This window comes from Rhinoraja longicauda, chromosome 30 (assembly GCF_053455715.1).
Source record: "Rhinoraja longicauda isolate Sanriku21f chromosome 30, sRhiLon1.1, whole genome shotgun sequence".
Lineage (NCBI taxonomy): Eukaryota > Metazoa > Chordata > Chondrichthyes > Rajiformes > Arhynchobatidae > Rhinoraja > Rhinoraja longicauda.
Window position 1 is genome coordinate 11,306,016 of NC_135982.1, and position 20,671 is coordinate 11,326,686.

The window sequence follows — 20,671 nt, forward strand, 5'->3', positions numbered from 1 at the left end:
GGTTGCTGTTTAAAACAAAGGAGGAAGCCATTTTAAAACAGATGAGCGGAATTTTTTTAACGCTCAGACCTGAATAAAGGGCAGTGGAAGGAAGTCTGAATAATTTTAAGGCAGAAGAAATTGGATTCTTGATGAGCATAAAGATGAATGATTACTGGAGGCAGGTGAGAATACGAAATTGAGGTTCGTTTTTTCCCTGTCGCCTTCCACTTGTATATTATTCTCCAGTCACCACCAGTTCTCCCTCTACTACTTTCAGGCTGAAGAAGGGTCCCTAACTGAAACGTCACCTATCCATGTCTTCTAGGGATGCTGCCTGACCCAGTGAGTTGCTCCAGCACTTTTTGAGCTTACAGTCAGACCCACACTGATCAAATTGAACAGTAGAGCAGGTGTGATTCTTTCTGTAAGAGTGGGGGCTAGGGAGATATATACAATGCTCTCCATAATATTTGGGACAAAGATTCATTTATTTATTTGCCTCTGTATTGCACAATTTGAGAATTGTAATAGAAAAAAAATCACATGTGGTTAAAGTGCACATTGTCAGATTTTAATAAAGGCCATTTTTATACATTTTGGTTTCACCATGTAGAAATTACAGCTGTGTTTATACATAGTCCCCCCATTTCAGGGCACCATAATGTTTGGGACACATGGCTTCACAGGTGTTTGTAATTGGTCAGGTGTGTTTAATTGTCTCCTTAATGCAGGTTTAAGAGAGCTCTCAGCACCGAGTCTTTCCTGCAGTCTTTCCATCACCTTTGGAAACCGTTATTGCTGTTTATCAACACGAGGACCAATGTTGTGCCAATGAAAGTCAACGAAGCCATGATGAGACTAAGAAACACAAATAAAACTGTTAGAGACATCAGCCAAACTTTAGGCTTACCAAAATCAACTGTTTGGAACATCATTAAGATGAAAGAGAGCACTGGTGAGCTTCCTAATAGCAAAGGGACTGGCAGGCCAAGGAAGACCTCCACAGCTGACAATGGTTTTTATTAAAATCTGGCAATATGCACTTTAACCACATATGATTTTTTTTCCTATTACAAATCTCAAATTGTGGAGCACAGAGGCAAATAAATGAATGATGGGTCTTTGTCCCAAACATTATGGACGGCACTGTATATCTCAACATAGCCTGCACTCTTACAGAAAGAATCACACCTGCTCTCTACTGTTCAATTTTATCGTTGTGGATCTGACTCAAACTAAATCATAGAACAGTGAAGCACAGGTACGGGCCTTTTGGCCAAACATGATGCCAAGTCAAACGGATCTCATTGGCCTGTTCATGATCCATATGCCTCTATTCCCTCAACTTCCATATGCCTATCTAATAGCCTCTTAAATGCCACTACCATATTTGCCTCCTTCACCATCCCTGGCGATGTGTTCCAGGCCCCCGCTGATCTGTGTAAAAAAAGAAAAAACCTCTTCCTTGCATATCCATTAAACTTTCCGCCTCTCATCTTATAGCTATGCCCTTTAATGTTGAACATTTCCACGCTGGAGGGAGAAAAGGTTCTGACTGTCTACCCTATCGATGCTTCTCATAATTTTATATACTTCCATCAAGTCTCCCCTCAACCTCCAGCGTTCCAGACAAAACAATCCAAGTCTATCCAACCCCTCCATGTAGCTGAAACCATCTGATCCAAGCAGCATTCTGGTAAACCACCTCTGCACGTTCTGCAAAGCCTCCATCTTTTCTATCGTGAGGCCTGTGGGGATCAGACAGGAAAGTGGATCGGAGACGTAAAACGTGTCCGATTTTAATGAAAACTGCTCAAGGGCCAACTTTAATTTCCTGCAGACAGACATAAAATGCTGGAGTTACTCAGACCCTTCAGACTGAGTCAAGGCAGAGGAAAACTATCGGTGTGAAAAGGTATTAATTTCTTATGCTCTTAATAGGATTACACTTTGAAATATACTTCGCTGAGTGTAATGTGTTTTGGTGCATTCAGAAATAACCATGAAAAATAACATGGAAGTACGGGTCATCTTTATTTTGTGCAAAGGAACTGCAGATGCTGGTTTAGACCCGTCAGAAGAAGGGTTTCGACCCGAAACATCACCCATTCCTTTTCTCCGGAGATGCTGCATATCCCAGTTACGCCGGCATTCTGTCTATATTAATGTAAAGTATATTAGTGTAACGTTGGCAAATTGCCATGAATGGTTCACTCTGCCTGCCGTTGTCGTGCCAGCCACACGGGGGCAGCACCACCACACCTTCCCTTGGAATTGAGCATTGAATCCACATCACAGCTACAGGTATTTAATAGCTTCACAGATAATGGCCACACCAGCAAATTACCCAGCTTGTTTACAGCTACTGTTGTGAAGCATGCAAGAGCTGCATGGCAGGACCAGAGGAACTCTGCAGTCGAGTAGTATCTGTGGCTTTTGGGCTGGATGGACGAATAGTCGGCATTTCAGGTGGAAACCCTGTACACGCGACCCAAGGATCAGTGGAAACATAGACATAACAATAGCAGTTGATACAAGATATTGTTACTGAACGGGCTACTTGGTTTACAGCAGCAATTTTCAGTGGAGATGAGAACATCGTTATTGCAATTAACGACGCAGGCTTTGTACAGATCAGGTTCCCTGCTCTGTCTTGCTGCTGTTAGTGGTTAGTGTGCAGCAGTGAAGTGGCCCATCAACAGCACCAAGGAGTAGGCTAGGTACCTGTGCCTCTTCCTTTTGAAATTAAGTCAGCAGCAGTTGTGTCATTCCCCCCCTCCCCCCCCCCCCCCTATAATTTGATGCCTTTCAGGGACTTTCAGAGATTTATGAGGGTGTTGCCAGGATTAGAGGGTCTGAGCTAAAGGCAGAGGTTGACTTGGCTGGGACTCTATTCCTTGGAGTGCAGGAGGGTGAGTGGTGATCTAATAGAGGTGTATAAGATCATGAGAGGAATAGATCGGGTAGATGCAAAGGTGAATCGAGGACCAGAGGACATAAGCTTGAGGTGAAGGGCAAAAAAATGTAATAGGAATCTGAGGGGTAACTTTTTCACACAAAGGGTGGTGGATGTGTGGAACAAGCTGCCAGAGGAGGTAGTTGAGGCACGGACTATCCCAACATTTAAGAAACGGTTAGATAGGTACATGGATATGGGGAGGTTTGGAGGGGTATGGACCAAATGCTTGCAGGTGGGACTAGTGTAGCTGGGACATGTTGGCCGGTGTGGGCAAGTTGGGCCAAAGGGCCTGTTTCCACATTGTATCACTCTATGACTCTATGACTGAAGCAAAGATTAGTGTAACATTCACTATATTCACCAGTTTATAAATGGTGGAATTCCCTTCTCTGTGAAATATTTTGCTCTGTTCCCTGAATACCTGGTCAACTTTCATTGTTGCTGCCTTACATTGGTGGTTGCTTGCTGCACAAGTGGACATATTCTCCCCCCATCCACTTTCATAATTTAAACTTAATTAATGAGATTTGTTCATTTGCCTGCAGGTTTAAGTTTATTGTGATCTTCGGGAAGCACAGTGAGATACAGGAGTGGTGAAAAATCTCGAAGTATCACAGGCGGACAAACACAAATAAAACAAATTATACATAAATCTCACAATTCTAGAAGAAACAAGTCCATGGTGGTGCAAGAGTGGGTTGCAGTGTTCTATTGTTGAGGTGGAATTAGGGTTGTGCAGGCTGGTTCAAGTACCTGATGGTTGTAGGAAAATAGCTGTTCCTGAACCTGGTGGTGTGGGATTTCAGGCCTCTGTGCCTCTTGTCCGATGGTAGCAGTGAGAAGATTCCATTTGGAATATTTTGGAGGGCCAAGAACCGAGACAGCATGGGCCAGAGTTGCCCAGAGTTCAATTGGGGATCGTTGATGATACATGCCACCTTCAGACAGTGCCTCATGTAGATGTTTTCAATGGTGGGGAGGCTAAACCCATGATGGACCAGGCCGAGTCCAGCACTCCCTGCAGCCTCTTGTATTTCTATATATCTTGGGAAATTGCCAAACCAGCCCATGATGGAATCAGTCAGGATACTTTCTACAGAACATCTGTCGTCGTTTACAATCTGTATGAGGCCGGTTTGTGGTTAGGGCTGGGAGACCTTTCGGTCTTGACCCGAAACGTCACCCATTCCTTCTCTCCTGAGATGCTGCCTGGCCTGCTGAGTTACTCCAGCATTTTGTGAATAAATACCTTCGATTTATACCAGCATCTGCAGTTATTTTCTTATAATAACAGAACTTGCCTCATTAAAGGCAGTCAACGTGAAATGAGCAGCACTGACTGGGACAACAAAGTCATACCACTTGGTACCTTGGGGTGCTCAATGTACACTCACACTAATCCCTTGAAGAAATAAACTTGTTCAAACCATAAATTGTCCACATACATAAAATAATACCTTAGAATCACTATTTACATACATGGACACAGAACGTAAAGTACAGCTCAGAAACTGGCCCTTGTGTCCACAATGTCCATGCCAGATACGATGCCTCTACCCGCACAAGATCAAAATCCCTTCTTCCCGACATATCCATCTGCCTATCTAAAAGCCTCATCAACATCACGATCATATCTGCCTTCACCAACGCCCTGGCAGCAGCTTCACCAGCGACCCACAGAAGCCAGCCCTAACCACAAACCGGCCTCGTCTATTTTGGATGATCAGCGATTATCATATTGAATGGCGCTGCTGGCTCGAAGGGCTGAATGGCCTCCTCCTGTACCTATTTTCTATGTCTGCACGGCACTGGAGGAAATCCAAGCACCCGAAGGGAACCCACGCAACTGCAGGCAGCACCCGAGGTCAGGATCCAACTCTGGTCTTCGGCGCTGTGAGGTAGCAACCCTATCGTGACACCATTGTGCTGTCCCAAGATATTATGTACTTTCTTGTATAGTGTGTGGTTATTGGCAGGTGTTTTTCAATTGCGCTGTACATATTAACCCCCTCATTCGGTTATAGTGGACAATTGGTAATAACACACACCATCTCCCCCTGTGTGGTCAGTTTTAGCAAGGGTTTAATGTATGTGTAATGTATGATTTGACTAGATAGCATGCAGAACAAGTTGCTCAATAATAAACTAAACTAAAATTAAGCAAGCGTAGACTTTTAGTCATCTTGTCTATGAATCTCTGAATTGCAAATTGTCCAGTGAAGTATCCAATCCAGGCATTGGGTAGTGACAGTCCAATGATTCAATTATCCAATTTGGTTTCACGTGCATATGATCGCAATCTCCCTAACCATTCACAAATATCAATAGTGTATTACCTATTCAAAACATCAACTGTTACCATTGCACTGAAATGTAACCACTGTAGTAGTGGTGTTGTCGGTTGTATTTGATACATTGTGGTGATAAGGTGCATGGTATCCAGCAATGAAAAACACAAGTTGTTGGAGTAACTCTGGGACAGGCAGCATCTCTAGAGGACATGAATTAGTGAGATTCTGGTGGGTCAGGACCCTTCTCCAGACTGATTGGAGGAGCGGGGAGAAAGCTGGCAGAGAGTTGGGGGCAAGACAAAGCCTGGCGAGTGATAGGTGGATACAAGTGAGGGAGGATTTGATGGGCGGATGGTTGGACAAAGATCTGAAGAAGGGTCTCGACCCGAAACGTCACCCATTCCTTCTCTCCAGAGATGCTGCCTGTCCCGCTGAGTTACTCCAGCATTTTGTAAGACAATAACTGCAGATGCTGGTACAAATCGAAGGTATTTATTCACAAAATGCTGGAGTAACTCAGCAGGTCAGGCAGCATCTCAGGAGAGAAGGAATGGGCGACGTTACGGGCCGAGACCCTTCTTCAGCATTTTTGTGCCTACCTTTGGTTGGACAAAGGCCAGAGATGGAAAAAAACGAAAGGCTGTGAGATAAGGAGAGAAGCGTGGATGATGTAGCGGGGGGGGGGGGGGGGGGGGGATGGGATTGTGTGAGAGATGAGTGTGCATCAGGTGGGGAATAGAGAAGAGAGAGGAGAAGGTGGAGGGGGGGGGGGGGGTGTTTGTTGGTTAGTTACCTATAATTGGAGAATTCTATGTTCCATTGCCAACAATGATGCCTCTGCCTAACTTTAGTTACTTCTTTTGTGGACAGAGATTTCTTCAAAACTCTGCACAGCGTAGAGCTTCACCTGGTGCAGGGTCCATTTGGCAGTCACCATTCTTGAGGTCATGGTGGGCCTTTGATCCTCCTCACCTGTGACTTGCGGTAGTCTAATTTAGTTTAGAGATACAGCGATCCCCGCATATTAACGCTCTCCCACACAAACACTGGGGACAATTTACACTTATACCAAGCCGATTGACCTACAAACCTGGACGTCTTTGGAGTGTGGGAGGAAACCGAAGATCTCGGAGAAAACCCACAGGGAGAACGTACAGACAGCACCCGCTGTCAGGATCTACTGCTGTGCCACCGTGCCATCCTAATGCCAGTTGGTGCTGGACCCATTTTTATGTCATTGAGTCAGAATTTGCCATTTGAGGTGCAATATATCTGGCATGGTTTTGTCATCCATTTTGAGTAAACACTCCCTAATGTGGACTTGTTCACCATGGCTCTGTCCCAGGCCACCTGCCTCTTTTCCAATAAACACTATGCTCCAAGGACCTGGAATTTTAATACCATGGCATCCTTGAAGGCAACATTGGCATCAGCCAGCATCAACTTATGTGAAAAATTGTTTGAAATCACTTTGTACGTTATCTTCCCGGATGCTTATATTTTTAACCTTTCTTCATAATCCCTATTCATAAAAGAATCCCTTTATCTCGGGGCTCTCTTTCGTGAACTCTATAGACAATAGGTGCAGGAGGAGGCCATTCGGCCCTTCGAGCCAGCACCGCTATTCAATGTGATCACGGCTGATCATTCTCAATCAGTACCCCGTTCCTGCCTTCTCCCCATACCCCCGGACTCCGCTATCCTTAAGAGCTCTATCTAGCTCTCTTGAATGCATTCAGAGACTTGGCCTCCACTGCCTTCTGAGGCAGTGAATTCCACAGATTTATAACTCTCTGACTGAAAAAGTTTTTCCTCATCTCTGTTCCAAATGGCCTACCCCTTATTCTTAAACTGTGGCCCCTGGTTCTGGACTCCCCCAACATTGGGAACATGTTTCCTGCCTCTAATGTGTCCAACTCCTTAATAATCTAGTGACCTTCTCCAAATTGCTTCCTTAAGACAAAAGACCAGAACTGAATTTAGTTCTGCGTATCGCAACATGCTGGAGTAACTCAGCAGGTCAGGCAGCATCTCAGGAGAGAAGGAATGGGTGACGTTTCGGGTCGAGACCCTTCTTCAGACTGTTCTGCTTACATAACTCCAAATCTTAGCTAAATTCCGGAACATCCACTGCTAAAGCCATTCCAATAAGATTAGATCTCATTCTCCTAGACCCCACCTACTGTAAAGCCCATTAACATTCACACTCACACACACACACACTCACACCCACTCTCCCTATGTTCCATTTGCTGCAGTAGCAGAACACTGCAGTTGGACATGCGAAGAATCTAAACTGTTTATTAAAGTTTGGCAGTTAGAAGAGTCGTAGATTCAGGGACAGTTTATTCCCAGCTGGAATGATAGATCTACTGTAAATGGGTGATCAATGGTCAGCGTGGACTCGTTGGGCTGAAGGGCCTGTTCCCCTGCTGTATCTTTCAATGGATCCAAAAAAAAAAAATCCAGCCTGGCCTTCTGAAAATTCAGTTACCACTGCACTCTGGAATAGAGATTCTCAATCTTCTAAGGAAAATAATTCCACCCCGTCTGCATCCTAAATGTACATTTTTCCCCCTGAGATTGTGTCTGTTGGTTCATAATCCCCACCCATGACATGTTGTCTCAAAAACCACACTGTCACGACTCGTCACCAAGATCCAGGGATTTCCCCACTTTTACATCGCATCCCATTTCATTGAAGGTCAGAGTTCCATCTGTCTTCCTGCTAATGACATGGCTGCAAGGTCATTGCATCCAAGTGATCTCTTTGCCTTTTTTTTAACCACAGTAGACTGGAACGCACTGCCTGAAGAACTGGTGGAGGCAGAACTCCACAACAACTAGGAAGCATCTGGACAAGGACTTGGGTCACCGAGGCAGGAAGACTATGTCCCTAGGTAAATGTGATTATTCTAAATGGGTGTAATGGTTGACATTGTGGGCTGAAGGGCCTGCTTCTGTGCTGTAAAACTCTATGACTGCACCAGTTGTGGTCTCTCTTCATTGAAGCAATATTTTGCTTTTTCTCTTCTGCTTATCAAAATGTTTAACCTCACAATTTCAGGTCTTTCGCTAAGCTCTAAACTCAAATAAGTGGTTGGTATATAGAACGAGCTGCCAGAAGATGTCGTTGAGACGGGGACAAATGCAACGTTCAAGAAGCAATTAGACAGGTACAGGAATAGGACAGGTTTGGAGGGATATGGGGCAAACACAGGCAGGTGGGACATGTTGGTCAGTATTTTGTCTGAAGAGGAACTTATTTCAGATCAATGACTTTTCATCAGAGACTTGTGGGTGTTTTGTTTAGTTTAGAGATACAGCGCAGAACAAGCTCTTTGGCCCACCAAGTCCACACCGACCAGCGATCCCCGCACATTAACACTATCCTACAGACACGGGACTATTTACACATACACCAAACCAATTAACCTACAAACCTGTAAGCCTTTGCAGTGTGGGACGAAACCGACGATCTTGGAGTAAACCCACGAGGTCACGGGGAGAACGTACAAACTCCATACAGACAGCAATGTAGTGGGGATCTAACCAGGGTCTCCGGCGCTGTAAGGTGAGGGGGTGAATGTGGGGAGGATTAAATGTGCTGGGGTGGTTGATGGTCAGCGTGCTCTAGAATGTTCCGAGGGCCTGTTTCCTAGCTTTGTGACTCTGATTATATCACCTTGTAAGCACCTCATCATCCACATGGGCACTTTGCAGCCACCTAATAGTTGCAACAATGAATTAAAAGAGTGTAATAATATGTGTAAATTCAAGAAAATATTCAAAAATATTATATTTGAAAGATACAAAATATGTGATCAGCACTGAGAAATAACCGACATGACAGAAATGATGGTTCTTGACTCTATTTGTGTTTCTTTCTATGTTTTGTTGATCTGCTTCTGACTTATGATCTTGTGTTTTTTTTAATTATATTTTGTTAAGTATTTAAGGGTAGGCACAATAAAATTTGGCTTCTGCCTACACCCTTTTTTCAGTCGGAAACTATCATGTGTGATTATATTGTTTTATCTTTGATACAATGATTTCACACACTATTTAACTTTCACAACTGTATGGTCAATCTGTCATATTGTATTGACTGGAAAATAAATAAATATTTAAAAAAAAATCAGATTTAAAAAAAGAACCAGTGGACATAGGTTTGAGGTGAGCAGGCTTGGACTTTATTCCCTGCAGCACAGGAGGGTAAGTGGTGACCTTATAGAGGTGTGTAAGTTCATGAGGGGAAAATTAGAGTAGATGCATACTATTTTACCCAAAGTAGTGGAATCAAGAACGAGAGGTTTAAGGTAAGAGGGGAAAGATTTAAAAGGGACCTTATTCCCTTTTATTCATGCAGATGGTGATTGGTTTGTGGAACTAGCTCCTAGAGGAGATAGTTAAGGCAGGTACTATGACAACATTTAAAGGCATTTGGTCAGGTTCATGTACACGAAAAGTTTAGAAGAATACGAGCCAAACATGAGCAGGTGGGACTAGTGTAGATGGGATACCTTGGTCTACATAGGCAAGTTGGGCCGAAGGGCCTGTTTCCATGCTGTAGGACTCTGAGATCACCTCTCTTTCTTCTAAACGGCCTACTTATCCTGTATGCAAACACATCATCCAAGGAACTAGTGAAACAGTGATTTTTTGTAGAGAAAAGAATGCTGGTTTGCATATTCTTCCTTTCTGTTGGTATCTCTGGTGTATTGTCTTCCTATTGATAGCCTAATTTAATTAATAAGTGTTATTTTTTTAAACTTCAGTAATCTTTTTGCGGTATTAAAATCTGTAACAATTTGAAAATCTTTTTTAAAAACTTTTTAGAGGCCTACTCAGGAAAAACAAGAAAAATAGATGGTTCTTCTGAAAATCACATTGAAGACATCAATGAAAAAACCTTGCATCGCCAAATGAGGTAATGAGTCGACTTAGTTGCAGCGAAGGGTTTGGGTTTCTAAAAGGAAATGTAGGTAGGATTGGCCACACATGAAACTGTGGATGCTGGAATGTTGAGCAAAGTGCTGGAGGAACTCAGCGGGTCGGGCAGCATTGTTTAGTTTAGAGACACAGCACAGAAGCAGGCACTTCTGCCCAACGAGTCCGTGCCAACCAGCGAACTCCATACACCAGCATTATTCTGCACACGAGGGACAATTTACAATTCCTACTGGAGCCAATTAATCTAAAAAAATGTACGTCTTTGGAATGTGGGAGGAAACCGGAGATCCCAGAGAAAACCCACGCAAGTCACGGGGAGAACGTACAAACTCCATGCAGACAGCACCCGTGGACGGGATCCAACACGGGTCTCTGGCGCTGTAAGGCAGCAACTCCACCGCTGTGCCGCCCCCCGTGAAGGGAATGGACAGACGATGTTTCGTGTGGGGACCCTTCACCAGACTGATGCTGCCTGACCTTCCGAGTCCCTCCAGCAGGTAGGATTGGCAAATGTGTTAGTCCCCCAAGAGTTGTGCCTTGTGTAATATGGTCTTCCTGCCAAGATCCAGCTCCTGTATCCGGGGATAAATGGTTCGAGCTCAAACCGTAACTAAGAAACCACGTGGATAATTTTGATTGTAACATTCATGATTTTTTTTTAATTGTGCATTATTTACAAAAGCCTATTTACACATTTTTCATTCAGCAGTGACATTTAGCTAGTTTTAGCAACAATAAACCACAGAGACATTTTCCATAAATATAGCCTAATGCAGTGTTTAAAGGGTTTGACAGTGATCCACTAACTTCATCATTTGTGCTTTTAGACTTTATCCAGTGACAATATTAACACAAATACACAAGACACAGATAATCACAAACAGTTTCTACGCAGAGGCAGTCGAAACTGAATCTCCATCAATCAAAGTGCAATGCAGTTCAAGAATATAATTGTAAATTCTCATCATTTTTTATAATCCTGGCTTCTAGGAGCTTCCTTTCGAGAGCAAGGCTTCATCTTCACTCATGGCAACGATTTGTGTTCTTCTCAACTCCATTAGCTGTGTCTCTTTTGGTAATTCTATAAAAACGAAAGACATTTGAAAATCATTTCCATTGTTATGACATCAAGCCCGAACGTTACAAGCTGAGCAGAGATGATGAGGTGCTGAGGTACATGAGAACTCTTCCTTATTTGGTGTGAGGTCAAGTTATACTCTGGGCCTCGATCATCTTGCATCATGATCGTCTTTCTACCTGCACTCTCTTTTAAGGAGGAGGGGTTGAATGGGAGGGTTCCAACTCCCCAAGATTGTATTTTGGATGTGTTGGCACTGTGCATTAACAAATTTCTACAATAACCTCTTTGGTGTTTTGTTTTTGTTCCTGTGTTTACATAAACCACAGTGGGGTTTGTGCACAGTAGTCCTTGGAGTCCAGCCTTTGGTGAGGTGGGAGCGTTGCTGAACTTTGATCCAAAAAGGTAGGTATCCTGTGAGTCTTTTCTGCCTCTTTTATATTTGTCGGTTGTTAGTGAGGGTGACGAATGGCAGGGAGGCTGGTCAGAATGGGGGGCAAAAGCAGATCTTTTGAGGAGCGAGAAAATGGATCAGGCCAGTGTGGCAGACATTGCCCGCATAGACTTTGGCAAGGTACTGCAGTGTAAGCTGGTCCAGAAAATTAGATTCCATGGGATCCAGTGTGAGCTAGCCAGTTAGTTACAAAATTGGCTTGACTCTTAAGAAGGTACAGGTAGAGAGGGTTACTTTTCAGCCTTGTGGCTTGCCGCGAGTGGTTCCCCACAGGGATCGGTGCTGGGTCCACAGTTGTTCATTAATTATATTAACGATTTGCATGAGAATGCAGGTGCCATAGTTAGTAGGTCTGAGGATGACACTAAAATTGGTATTAAATATAGTGGACAGTGAAGGTGGTTGTCTAAGTCTCTTGAGTCTTGCGTATGAGGTCCTGGATGACTCCAGTGAACAGAAGGGCATGTGGAGGAAGAGGCTGCAGCTGGATCGGTTGTATCATGGTATATTTATTATTGAAGAATATTAGTTTGACTTGCATTATTACGGTGGTGGTTTGTTTTGATTTATTTCGTACTGTACATATTATCGTAAATAGTCGAATAAATTATTTTTGGTTAAAAATACAAAAAAGAAAAAGGCAGTCGATGGGGGAACCAGGACCCTTCCGAGACTCTGCCGCTCCCAAATAGATATTCCCTCATCAATGTTGATGGTTCCTCGACAGAGTGTATCTCTGTGTGAGGCTCAAACTCACGGGAGGGGAGGCAGGAGAGCAGGTGAGCAGTGGGGCTGGGGCATTCAGACAGGCATACCAGGGGCTGTGGGTGGCATTCCAAGATGGCGTGTTCTCTACATAAGTGAGGTCCCTCGGGCAGACATTAGGGAGCTAGGAATGAGGTTAAAAAACAGGACTGAAAAGGTCGTAACCTCAGAATTACTCCCATAGAAACATAGAAAGTAGGTGCAGGAGGAGGCCATAGAATGTACTCCCAGTGCAAGAATGTAGCAGAATAAGGGAGAGCAAGTCGCAAATTAGCATGGGCACTGGGACGCAAAGCCTGATGCAGTCAGGGTGACACGGTAGACTTGCTGCCTTACAACACCAGAGACCCCGGTTCGATCCTGACTATGGGTGCTGACTGTACAGAGATGATATTATGGAGGTATATAAGATCATGAGAGAAATAGACAGATAGTTGCATAGAGTCTTTTCCCCAGAGTTTGGGGTGCCAACCATCTCATTCCCAAATATGGGACAAGGTGACATCACCAGCGGCCACGTGCTCCCCCTCCACCAATGGCGGTCGTCCGGACCGTGAGGCGGGTTGCTACGCAACCTCCGTTAGGCAGCGCCTGGGCCTCCGGACCTAGACTGTCCGGAGCTAAAATGTCGGAAACCTAGAGCGTCAGGACCTAAACTGTCGAGGTCTACAGCGCCCTCCAGGCCTACAGTGCCCCCCGGGCCTAATACGGGACAAGGGCATATCAATTTAGCCCAAAATACATGATGTCCCGGCTAATACGGGACAGTTGCAACCCTACCCAGAGTAGTGAAATCAAGAACCAGAGGACATAGGTTTAAGGTGAGAGTGGAAACATTTAATATGAACCTGAGGGGCAACTTTTCACAAAGAGAGCGGTGGGTATATGGAGCGAGCTGTACTATCAACATTTTTAAAAGACATTGGACAGGTACATGGATAGGAAAGGCTTAGAGGGATATGGGCCAAATGTGGGTAAACGGGACTAGTGCAAATTGGGCATCTTGGTCAGCATGGGCAGGTTGGGCCTGTTTCCTTGCTGTGCAGCCATGATCTTGCTGAATGCTCTACCCCGCCTCCTATTTCTTACTCTCTTATCCTCCAATGACTTCAAAAGGTGCAGTGGCATCACATCAGGTCCTGTCCCACAATGTTTAGAATATGAAGCAATTGAATCATTTACTGATAGATGATTTAATAAGTTTGAAAGGTCAGAGATAGAAGAATGCAAGCACCAAGGAAAATAGCAGCCGGATTAGGGCTCCTGGCCTGCCACTCAATCTGATCGTGGCTGATCTAGCCCAGGCCTCAACACCACTCCCCGTTCCTCTGTAACCCTCAATTCCACAATCTTTCCAAAATTTATTTACCTCTTGGAAACCCCTCTGGTAAACAAAACCTCACTACCTCTAGGGTGGAGATTTCTGAGGATTCACCACCCTCTGTTTTAAATGACCAGCCCCTTAACCTGTAATTGTCCCTCATTCAAAACTCTCCCACTCATGAAAACATCTCTGTTGCTGTCATGCCCCTTTATGGTCACTAAGAACACTCATCATTCTTCTAAGCCCCAAAGAACATGTCCAACTTCTGCAGCTAAGACATGGGACAACCTTCTCAACCCAAAGATTAGCTGGTTGAATCTCCTCATAGTTAGAGGGCAGCTACTGGTGCTTCCCTTGATAGGTGGTGTTGGATAGTATTCCTCAGGGTATTTACAGGCTGGAGCCCTCACTTGTTACACTGTACTGATGTGGATCCAAGTTTTCCATCAGTCCCAAAGTTGAAGATACAGTGAGTTGTGTGGACGCTGATTCAAAGTGTGGAGGCAAATCTAGCAAATGGAATTCCATATCTAGAAATTTGAGATGATCCACTTTGAACTTAAGAACTGGGCAGAAGGTTTTGTACGAGTCAACAACAGCTGAAGCCTTCAGGTGGGAAAAGTAACTCAAAATGACCTTGACTGGGATAGTGCTGCACTCCAGGTGAAGAGTTTGGTCAGATCTCAGAAGGAAAACGTTGTTCATAGCTGGGTTATGCATTGTAGAAAGGCTATGTTATCTTTGGAAGTGCAGATTCACCAGAATGATGCCAGGGATTTACAAAGGGTTAAATGAAGAGGACAGGCTGCATGAACAGCTCTACATTCCCTTCCAAAGATTGAGGTTATCCATCTGAGATGTTTAGAATGTGAAAGGATTAAGTGGAATGGATAGGGAGACCAGAACAGCATACTTGGTCTAAAAATGAGACTGCTTGATTCTGGTGAGGATCAGCAGTAGCAGCAGCAGCAGCAGCAATCAGCAGTAGCAGCAGCAGCAGCAATCAGCAGTAGCAGCAGCAGCAAGCAGCACCTAGCTGTGTTGCTTGGGAAGTAGTGTGTGGGGATTGTGTGGGGATTGTGTGGGGATAGTAAGGAGTAAGACCTGTGTGATCTCCCGGACTAGTTTCGATCGCCTAGCTTGGGGTCGGAGAGGAACTTCCCGGATTTTTTCCCAAATTGGCCTGGGTTTTTTATCCGGTTTTTCGCCTCTCCCAGGAGATCACTCAGTTCTTTTGGGTGGGTGGTTGGAGCGGTTGGAGTAGCGGCCGGGCGGTAGGTTTAGTAACCGAGCGCGGGGCTTTGTTTGGAGAGTATGACTGCCAGGGCAGTTTTTTGTTCTGGGTGTCAGATGTGGGGAATCTGGGAGTCTGATAGTCTTCCAGACATCCACATCTGCGCCAGGTGTGACGAGATGGGGCTCCTAAGGGACCGTATTAGGAACCTGGAGCGGCAGATTTATGACCTCCGTCTGATCAGGGAGAGTGAGGAGGTTATAGATAGGAGTTACAGGGAGGTGGTCACTCCTAGACCACGGGAGGTAGACAAGTGGGTCACTGTTAGGGGGGGCAAGGAACAGAGGCAGGGACTAGGGAGTACCCCGGTGGCTGTACCCCCTGGAAATAAGTACTCCTGTTTAAGTACTGTTGGGGGGGACAGCCTACCTGGGGGCAACGACGGTGCCCGGGCCTCTGGCAAGGAGTCCGGCCCTGTTGCTCAGAAGGGTAGGGAAAGGAAGAGGAGAGCAGTAGTAATAGGGGACTCTATAGTGAGGGGGTCAGATAGGCGTTTCTGTGGACGCAGTCGGGAGACCCGGATGGTGGTTTGCCTCCCTGGTGCCGGTGTCCGGGATGTGTCTGAGCGTGTCCAGGATATCCTGAAAGGGGAGGGAGAGGAGCCAGAGGTCGTGGTACATATAGGTACCAACAATATAGGTAGGATAAGGGAAGAGGTCCTGAAAGGAGAATTCAGGGGGCTAGGAAGAGAGTTAAAAAAAGGGACTTCCAAAGTAATAATCTCAGGCTTACTGCCTGTGCCACGCGATAGTGAGAATAGGAATGGAGTGAGGTGGAGGATAAATACGTGGCTGAGGATCTGGTGCAGGGAGCAGGGTTTCAAGTTTCTGGATCATTGGGACCTCTTCTGGGGGAAGTATGACCTGTACAAAAAGGACGGGTTGCATCTGAACCCGAGGGGAACCAATATCCTGGCGGGAAGATTTGCTAAAATAACTGCGGAGACTTTAAACTAGTACGGTTGGGGGGAGGGACTCAAACACAGATAGCTAATAGGCAGTGTGTGAGGCAGGAGGCAGAAAAGGGAAACACTCAGACCCAATATGTAGGAGAGAAAAAAGGGAAAAGAAATAAACTGAGAATAAGAAATGATGGGTCCCTTAAATGTGTATATTTTAATGCTAGGAGCATTGTAAGAAAGGTGGATGAGCTTAGAGCCTGGATTGACATCTGGAAGTATGATGTTGTGGCGATCAGTGAAACATGGTTGCAGGAGGGTTGCGATTGGCAATTAAATATTCCAGGATTTCATTGTTTCAGATGTGATAGAATCGGAGGGGCAAGAGGTGGGGGTGTTGCATTGCTTGTCAGGGAGGATATCACAGCAGTGCTTTGGCAGGACAGACTAGAAGGCTCGATTAAGGAGGCTGTTTGGGTGGAACTCAGAAATGAGAAAGGTTTAGCAACACTTATAGGGGTGTATTATAGACCGCCAAATAGGGAACGAGAATTGGAAGAGCAAATATGTAAGGAGATAGCAGATATTAGTAGTAAGCACAGAGTGGTGATTGTGGGTGATTTCAATTTTCCGTATATAGACTGGGAATCACATTCTGTTAAAGGGCTGGATGGTTTGGAGTTTGTAAAATGTGTGCAGGATAGTTTTTTGCAGCAATACGTAGAGGTGCCTACCAGAGAAGGGGCAGTGTTGGACCTCCTGTTAGGAAATGAGATGGGTCAGGTGACGGAGGTATGTGTTGAGGAGCACTTTGGGTCTAGTGATCATAATGCCATTAGTTTCAATATCATTATGGAGAAGGTCAAATCTGGACCAAGGGTTGAGATTTTGGATTGGAGAAAGGCTAATTTTGAGGAGATGAGAAAGGATTTAAAAGGAGTGAAATGGAAATTGTTGTTTTATGAAAAGGATATAATAGAGAAATGGAGGATATTTAAAGGTGAAATTTTGAGAGTACAGAGTCTTTATGTCCCTGTTCGGTGGAAAGGAAAGAATAATAATTTGAAAGAGCCATGGTTTTCCAGGGAAATTGGACACTTGGTTCGGAAAAAGAGGGAGATATACAATAAATATAAGCGGCAGGGAGTAAATGAGGTTCTTGAGGAATATAAAGAATGTAAAAGGAATCTTAAAAAGGAAATTAGAAAAGCGAAAAAAAGATATGAGGCTGCTTTGGCAAGTAATGTAAAAGTAAACCCCAAGGGGTTCTACAGATATGTCAATAGCAAAAGGATAGTGAGGGATAAAATTGGTCCATTAGAGAGTCAGAGTGGACAGCTATGTGCTGAGCCGGAAGAAATGGGGGAGATATTAAACAATTTCTTTTCTTCGGTATTTACCGAGGAGAAGGATATTGAATTATGTGAGGTAAGCGAAACAAGTAGAGTAGTGATGGAAATTAGGAGGATTAAAGAAGAGGAGGTACGGACACTTTTGAAGAATATAAAAGTGGATAAGTCTCCAGGTCCTGATAGGATATTCCCTAGGACATTGAGGGAAGTTAGTGCAGAAATAGCAGGGGCTATGACGGAAATATTTCAAACGTCATTAGAAACAGGGATGGTGCCGGAAGATTGGCGCATTGCGCATGTTGTGCCTTTGTTTAAAAAAGGTTCTAAAAGTAAACCTAGCAATTATAGACCTATTAGTTTGACGTCTGTGGTGGGAAAATTAATGGAAAAGATACTTAGGGACAATATATATAATTATTTGGATAATCAAGGCCTGATTAGAAACAGTCAACATGGATTTGTGCCTGGAAGGTCATGTTTGACTAATCTTCTTGAATTTTTTGAAGAGGTTACCAGGGAAATTGATAAGGGCAAGGCTGTGGATGTTGTCTATATGGACTTCAGTAAGGCATTTGACAAGGTTCCACATGGAAGGTTGATTAAGAAGGTTAAATCGTTGGGTATTAATAGTGAGGTTGCAAGATGGATTCAACAATGGCTGAATGGGAGATACCAGAGGGTAACGGTTGACAAGTGTATGTCAGGTTGGAGGCCAGTGTCTAGTGGAGTGCCCCAAGGATCTGTGTTGGGTCCACTGTTGTTTGTCATTTACATTAATGATCTGGATGATGGTGTGGCAAATTGGATTAGTAAATATGCAGATGATACTAAGATAGGTGGAGTAGTTGATAGTGAGGTAGATTTTCAAAGTCTACAGAGAGACTTGGGCCTTTTGGAAGGGTGGGCTGAAAGATGGCAGATGGAGTTTAATGCTGATAAGTGTGAGGTGCTGCATTTTGGTAGGACAAATCAAAATAGGACGTACAGGGTAAATGGTAGGGAATTGAGGAATGCAGTGGAACAGAGGGATCTGGGAATAACTGTGCATTGTTCCCTGAAGGTGGAATCTCATGTGGATAGGGTGGTGAAGAAGGCGTTTGGTATGCTTGCCTTTATAAATCAGAGCATCGAGTATAGAAGTTGGGATGTAATGTTGAAATTGTACAGGGCATTGGTGAGGCCAAATCTGGAGTATGGTGTGCAGTTCTGGTCGCCAAATTATAGGAAGGATGTCGACAAAATGGAGAGGGTACAGAGGAGATTTACTAGAATGTTGCCTGGGTTTCAGCACTTAGGCTACAGAGAGAGGTTGAACAGGTTGGGTCTTTATTCTTTGGAGCGTAGAAGGTTGAGGGGGGACTTGATAGAGGTTTTTAAAATTTTGAGAGGGACGGACAGAGTTGACGTGGGTAGGCTTTTCCCTTTGAGAGTGGGGAAGATTCCAACAAGGGGACATAGCTTCAGAATTGAGGGACAAAGGTTTAGGGGTAACATGAGGGGGAACTTCTTTACTCAGAGGGTTGTGGCTGTATGGAATGGGCTTCCGGTGGAAGTGGTGGAGGCTGGCTCGATTTTATTATTTAAGAGTAAATTGGATAGGTATATGGATAGGAGGGGATTGGAGGGTTATGGTCTGAGTGCAGGTAGATGAGACTAGGTCAGGGAGAATGGTCGGCGTGGACTGGTAGGGCCGGACAGGCCTGTTTCCATGCTGTAGTTGTTATATGTTATATGTTATACTGCAGATTCTGGAGAAACTCAGCGGGTCAGGCAGACACCATTTGTAGAGGGAAATGGGCAAATTACATTTTGGGTCAGGAGATCAGAATCTTGGGCCCCGATATGTTTTCTGTCAATCCCCTCCACAGATGCTGCCTGGTCCACTGAGTTCCTCCGGCACTTCATTTACGAGATTTTGCAATTGGCTGATTTTGCGGGTTGTGCTGCCGACATTGAACGAGGGAGCGGGGAAGCAGCCAGGGAGAAGAGGAAAAGGTTAGCGTGCAGGTAACACAATGACACGGGTGCGAAAGCAGACGAGCTCTTGTCCCAGTGTGAAATTCAAGCCCGGGGCAGGGAAACACAAGCCAAGCTTCAACACTGCCTGTGCTAACACTTGGTCATTTTGCTCTGCTGCAATAATTTCCCAAGTTAACCTTCCTGGCAACAGATGTCCAGGCAGAAACAGGGCAGAGCTTCCACAACACTATCTCACTATCCATCAACAACACCCTATGCCAAGAGCCTGCTGTTAGTAGCAAGGTGATCCTTGGCTTCAGTGCTTCTTCCTTTGCGGGTAGGACATGTGAGAAGTTAGCTATTGCATTACTTATTTGACCATGTGAAAGCTAGACCGAAAGGTAGGAATAAACGGGTCCTTTTCGGAATGGCAGGCAGTGACTAGAGGGGTACCGCAAGGCTCAGTGCAGGGACCCCAGTTATTTACAATATATATTAATGATTTGGACGAGGGAATTGAATGCAATATCTCTAAGTTTGCTGATGACACGAAGCTGGGTGGCAGTGTTAGCTGCGAGGAGTATGCTAGGAGGCTGCAGAGTGACTTGGATAGATTAGGAGAGTGGGCAAATGCATGGCAGATGCAATATAATGTGGATAAATGTGAGGTTATCCACTTTGGCGGCAAGAACAGTAAAGCAGAGTATTACCTGAATGGTGGCCAATTAGGAAAAGGGGAGATGGAATTTAGAAGACTGAGGGGGGATCTTATTGAAACATATAAAATTCTTAAGGGGTTGGAGAGGCTAGATGCGGGAAGATTGTTCCCGATGTTGGGGAAGTCCAGAACCAGGGGTCACAGCTTAAGGATAAGGGGGAGGTCTTTTAGGACCGAGATGAGAAAACATTTCTTCACACAGAGAGTGGTGAGTCTGTGGAATTCTCTGCCACAGAAGATAGTTGAGGCCAGTTCATTGGCTATATTTAAGAGGGAGTTAGATGTGGCCCTTGTGGCTAAAGGGATCAGGGGGTATGGAGAGAAGGCGGGTACAGGTTACTGAGCTGGATGATCAGCCATGATCATATTAAATGGCGGTGCAGGCTCGAAGGGCCGAATGGCCTACTCCTGCACCTATTTTCTATGTTTCTATGTTTCTATGAAAGAAAAAAAAATCTAGCCATTCAACACGGAAACAGGGCCTTCAGCCCAAGTCATCCATGCTGACCATCTTTTGGTGAGGGGGGTATTGGAACTATTTATCGGGAAATGTTCTGGGGTTTTGGTGAGGTTCTGGTATTAGCTGATTAACTGGGCTCAGTGTGCTGGCCATATCGAAATAGGGAGCTGAATGAGATTTAGAG

The 20,671-nt window shown here is 44.7% G+C and overlaps 1 protein-coding gene across 13 annotated transcripts in view; it reads right to left on the reverse strand.

The window, feature by feature from the left end:
- Positions 1-10,828: 10,828 nt before the first annotated feature.
- Positions 10,829-20,671, reverse strand: part of LOC144608138 (rap1 GTPase-activating protein 1-like) — a 396,852-nt gene continuing 387,009 nt past the window's right edge. For all 13 annotated transcript variants that reach the window (XM_078425536.1, XM_078425541.1, XM_078425532.1 and 10 more), the window contains one exon: positions 10,829-11,266. In XM_078425536.1, coding sequence (XP_078281662.1) covers positions 11,243-11,266 — 24 coding nt within the window. In that variant the 3' untranslated portion in view covers positions 10,829-11,242. The remainder of the gene's footprint in view (positions 11,267-20,671) is intronic.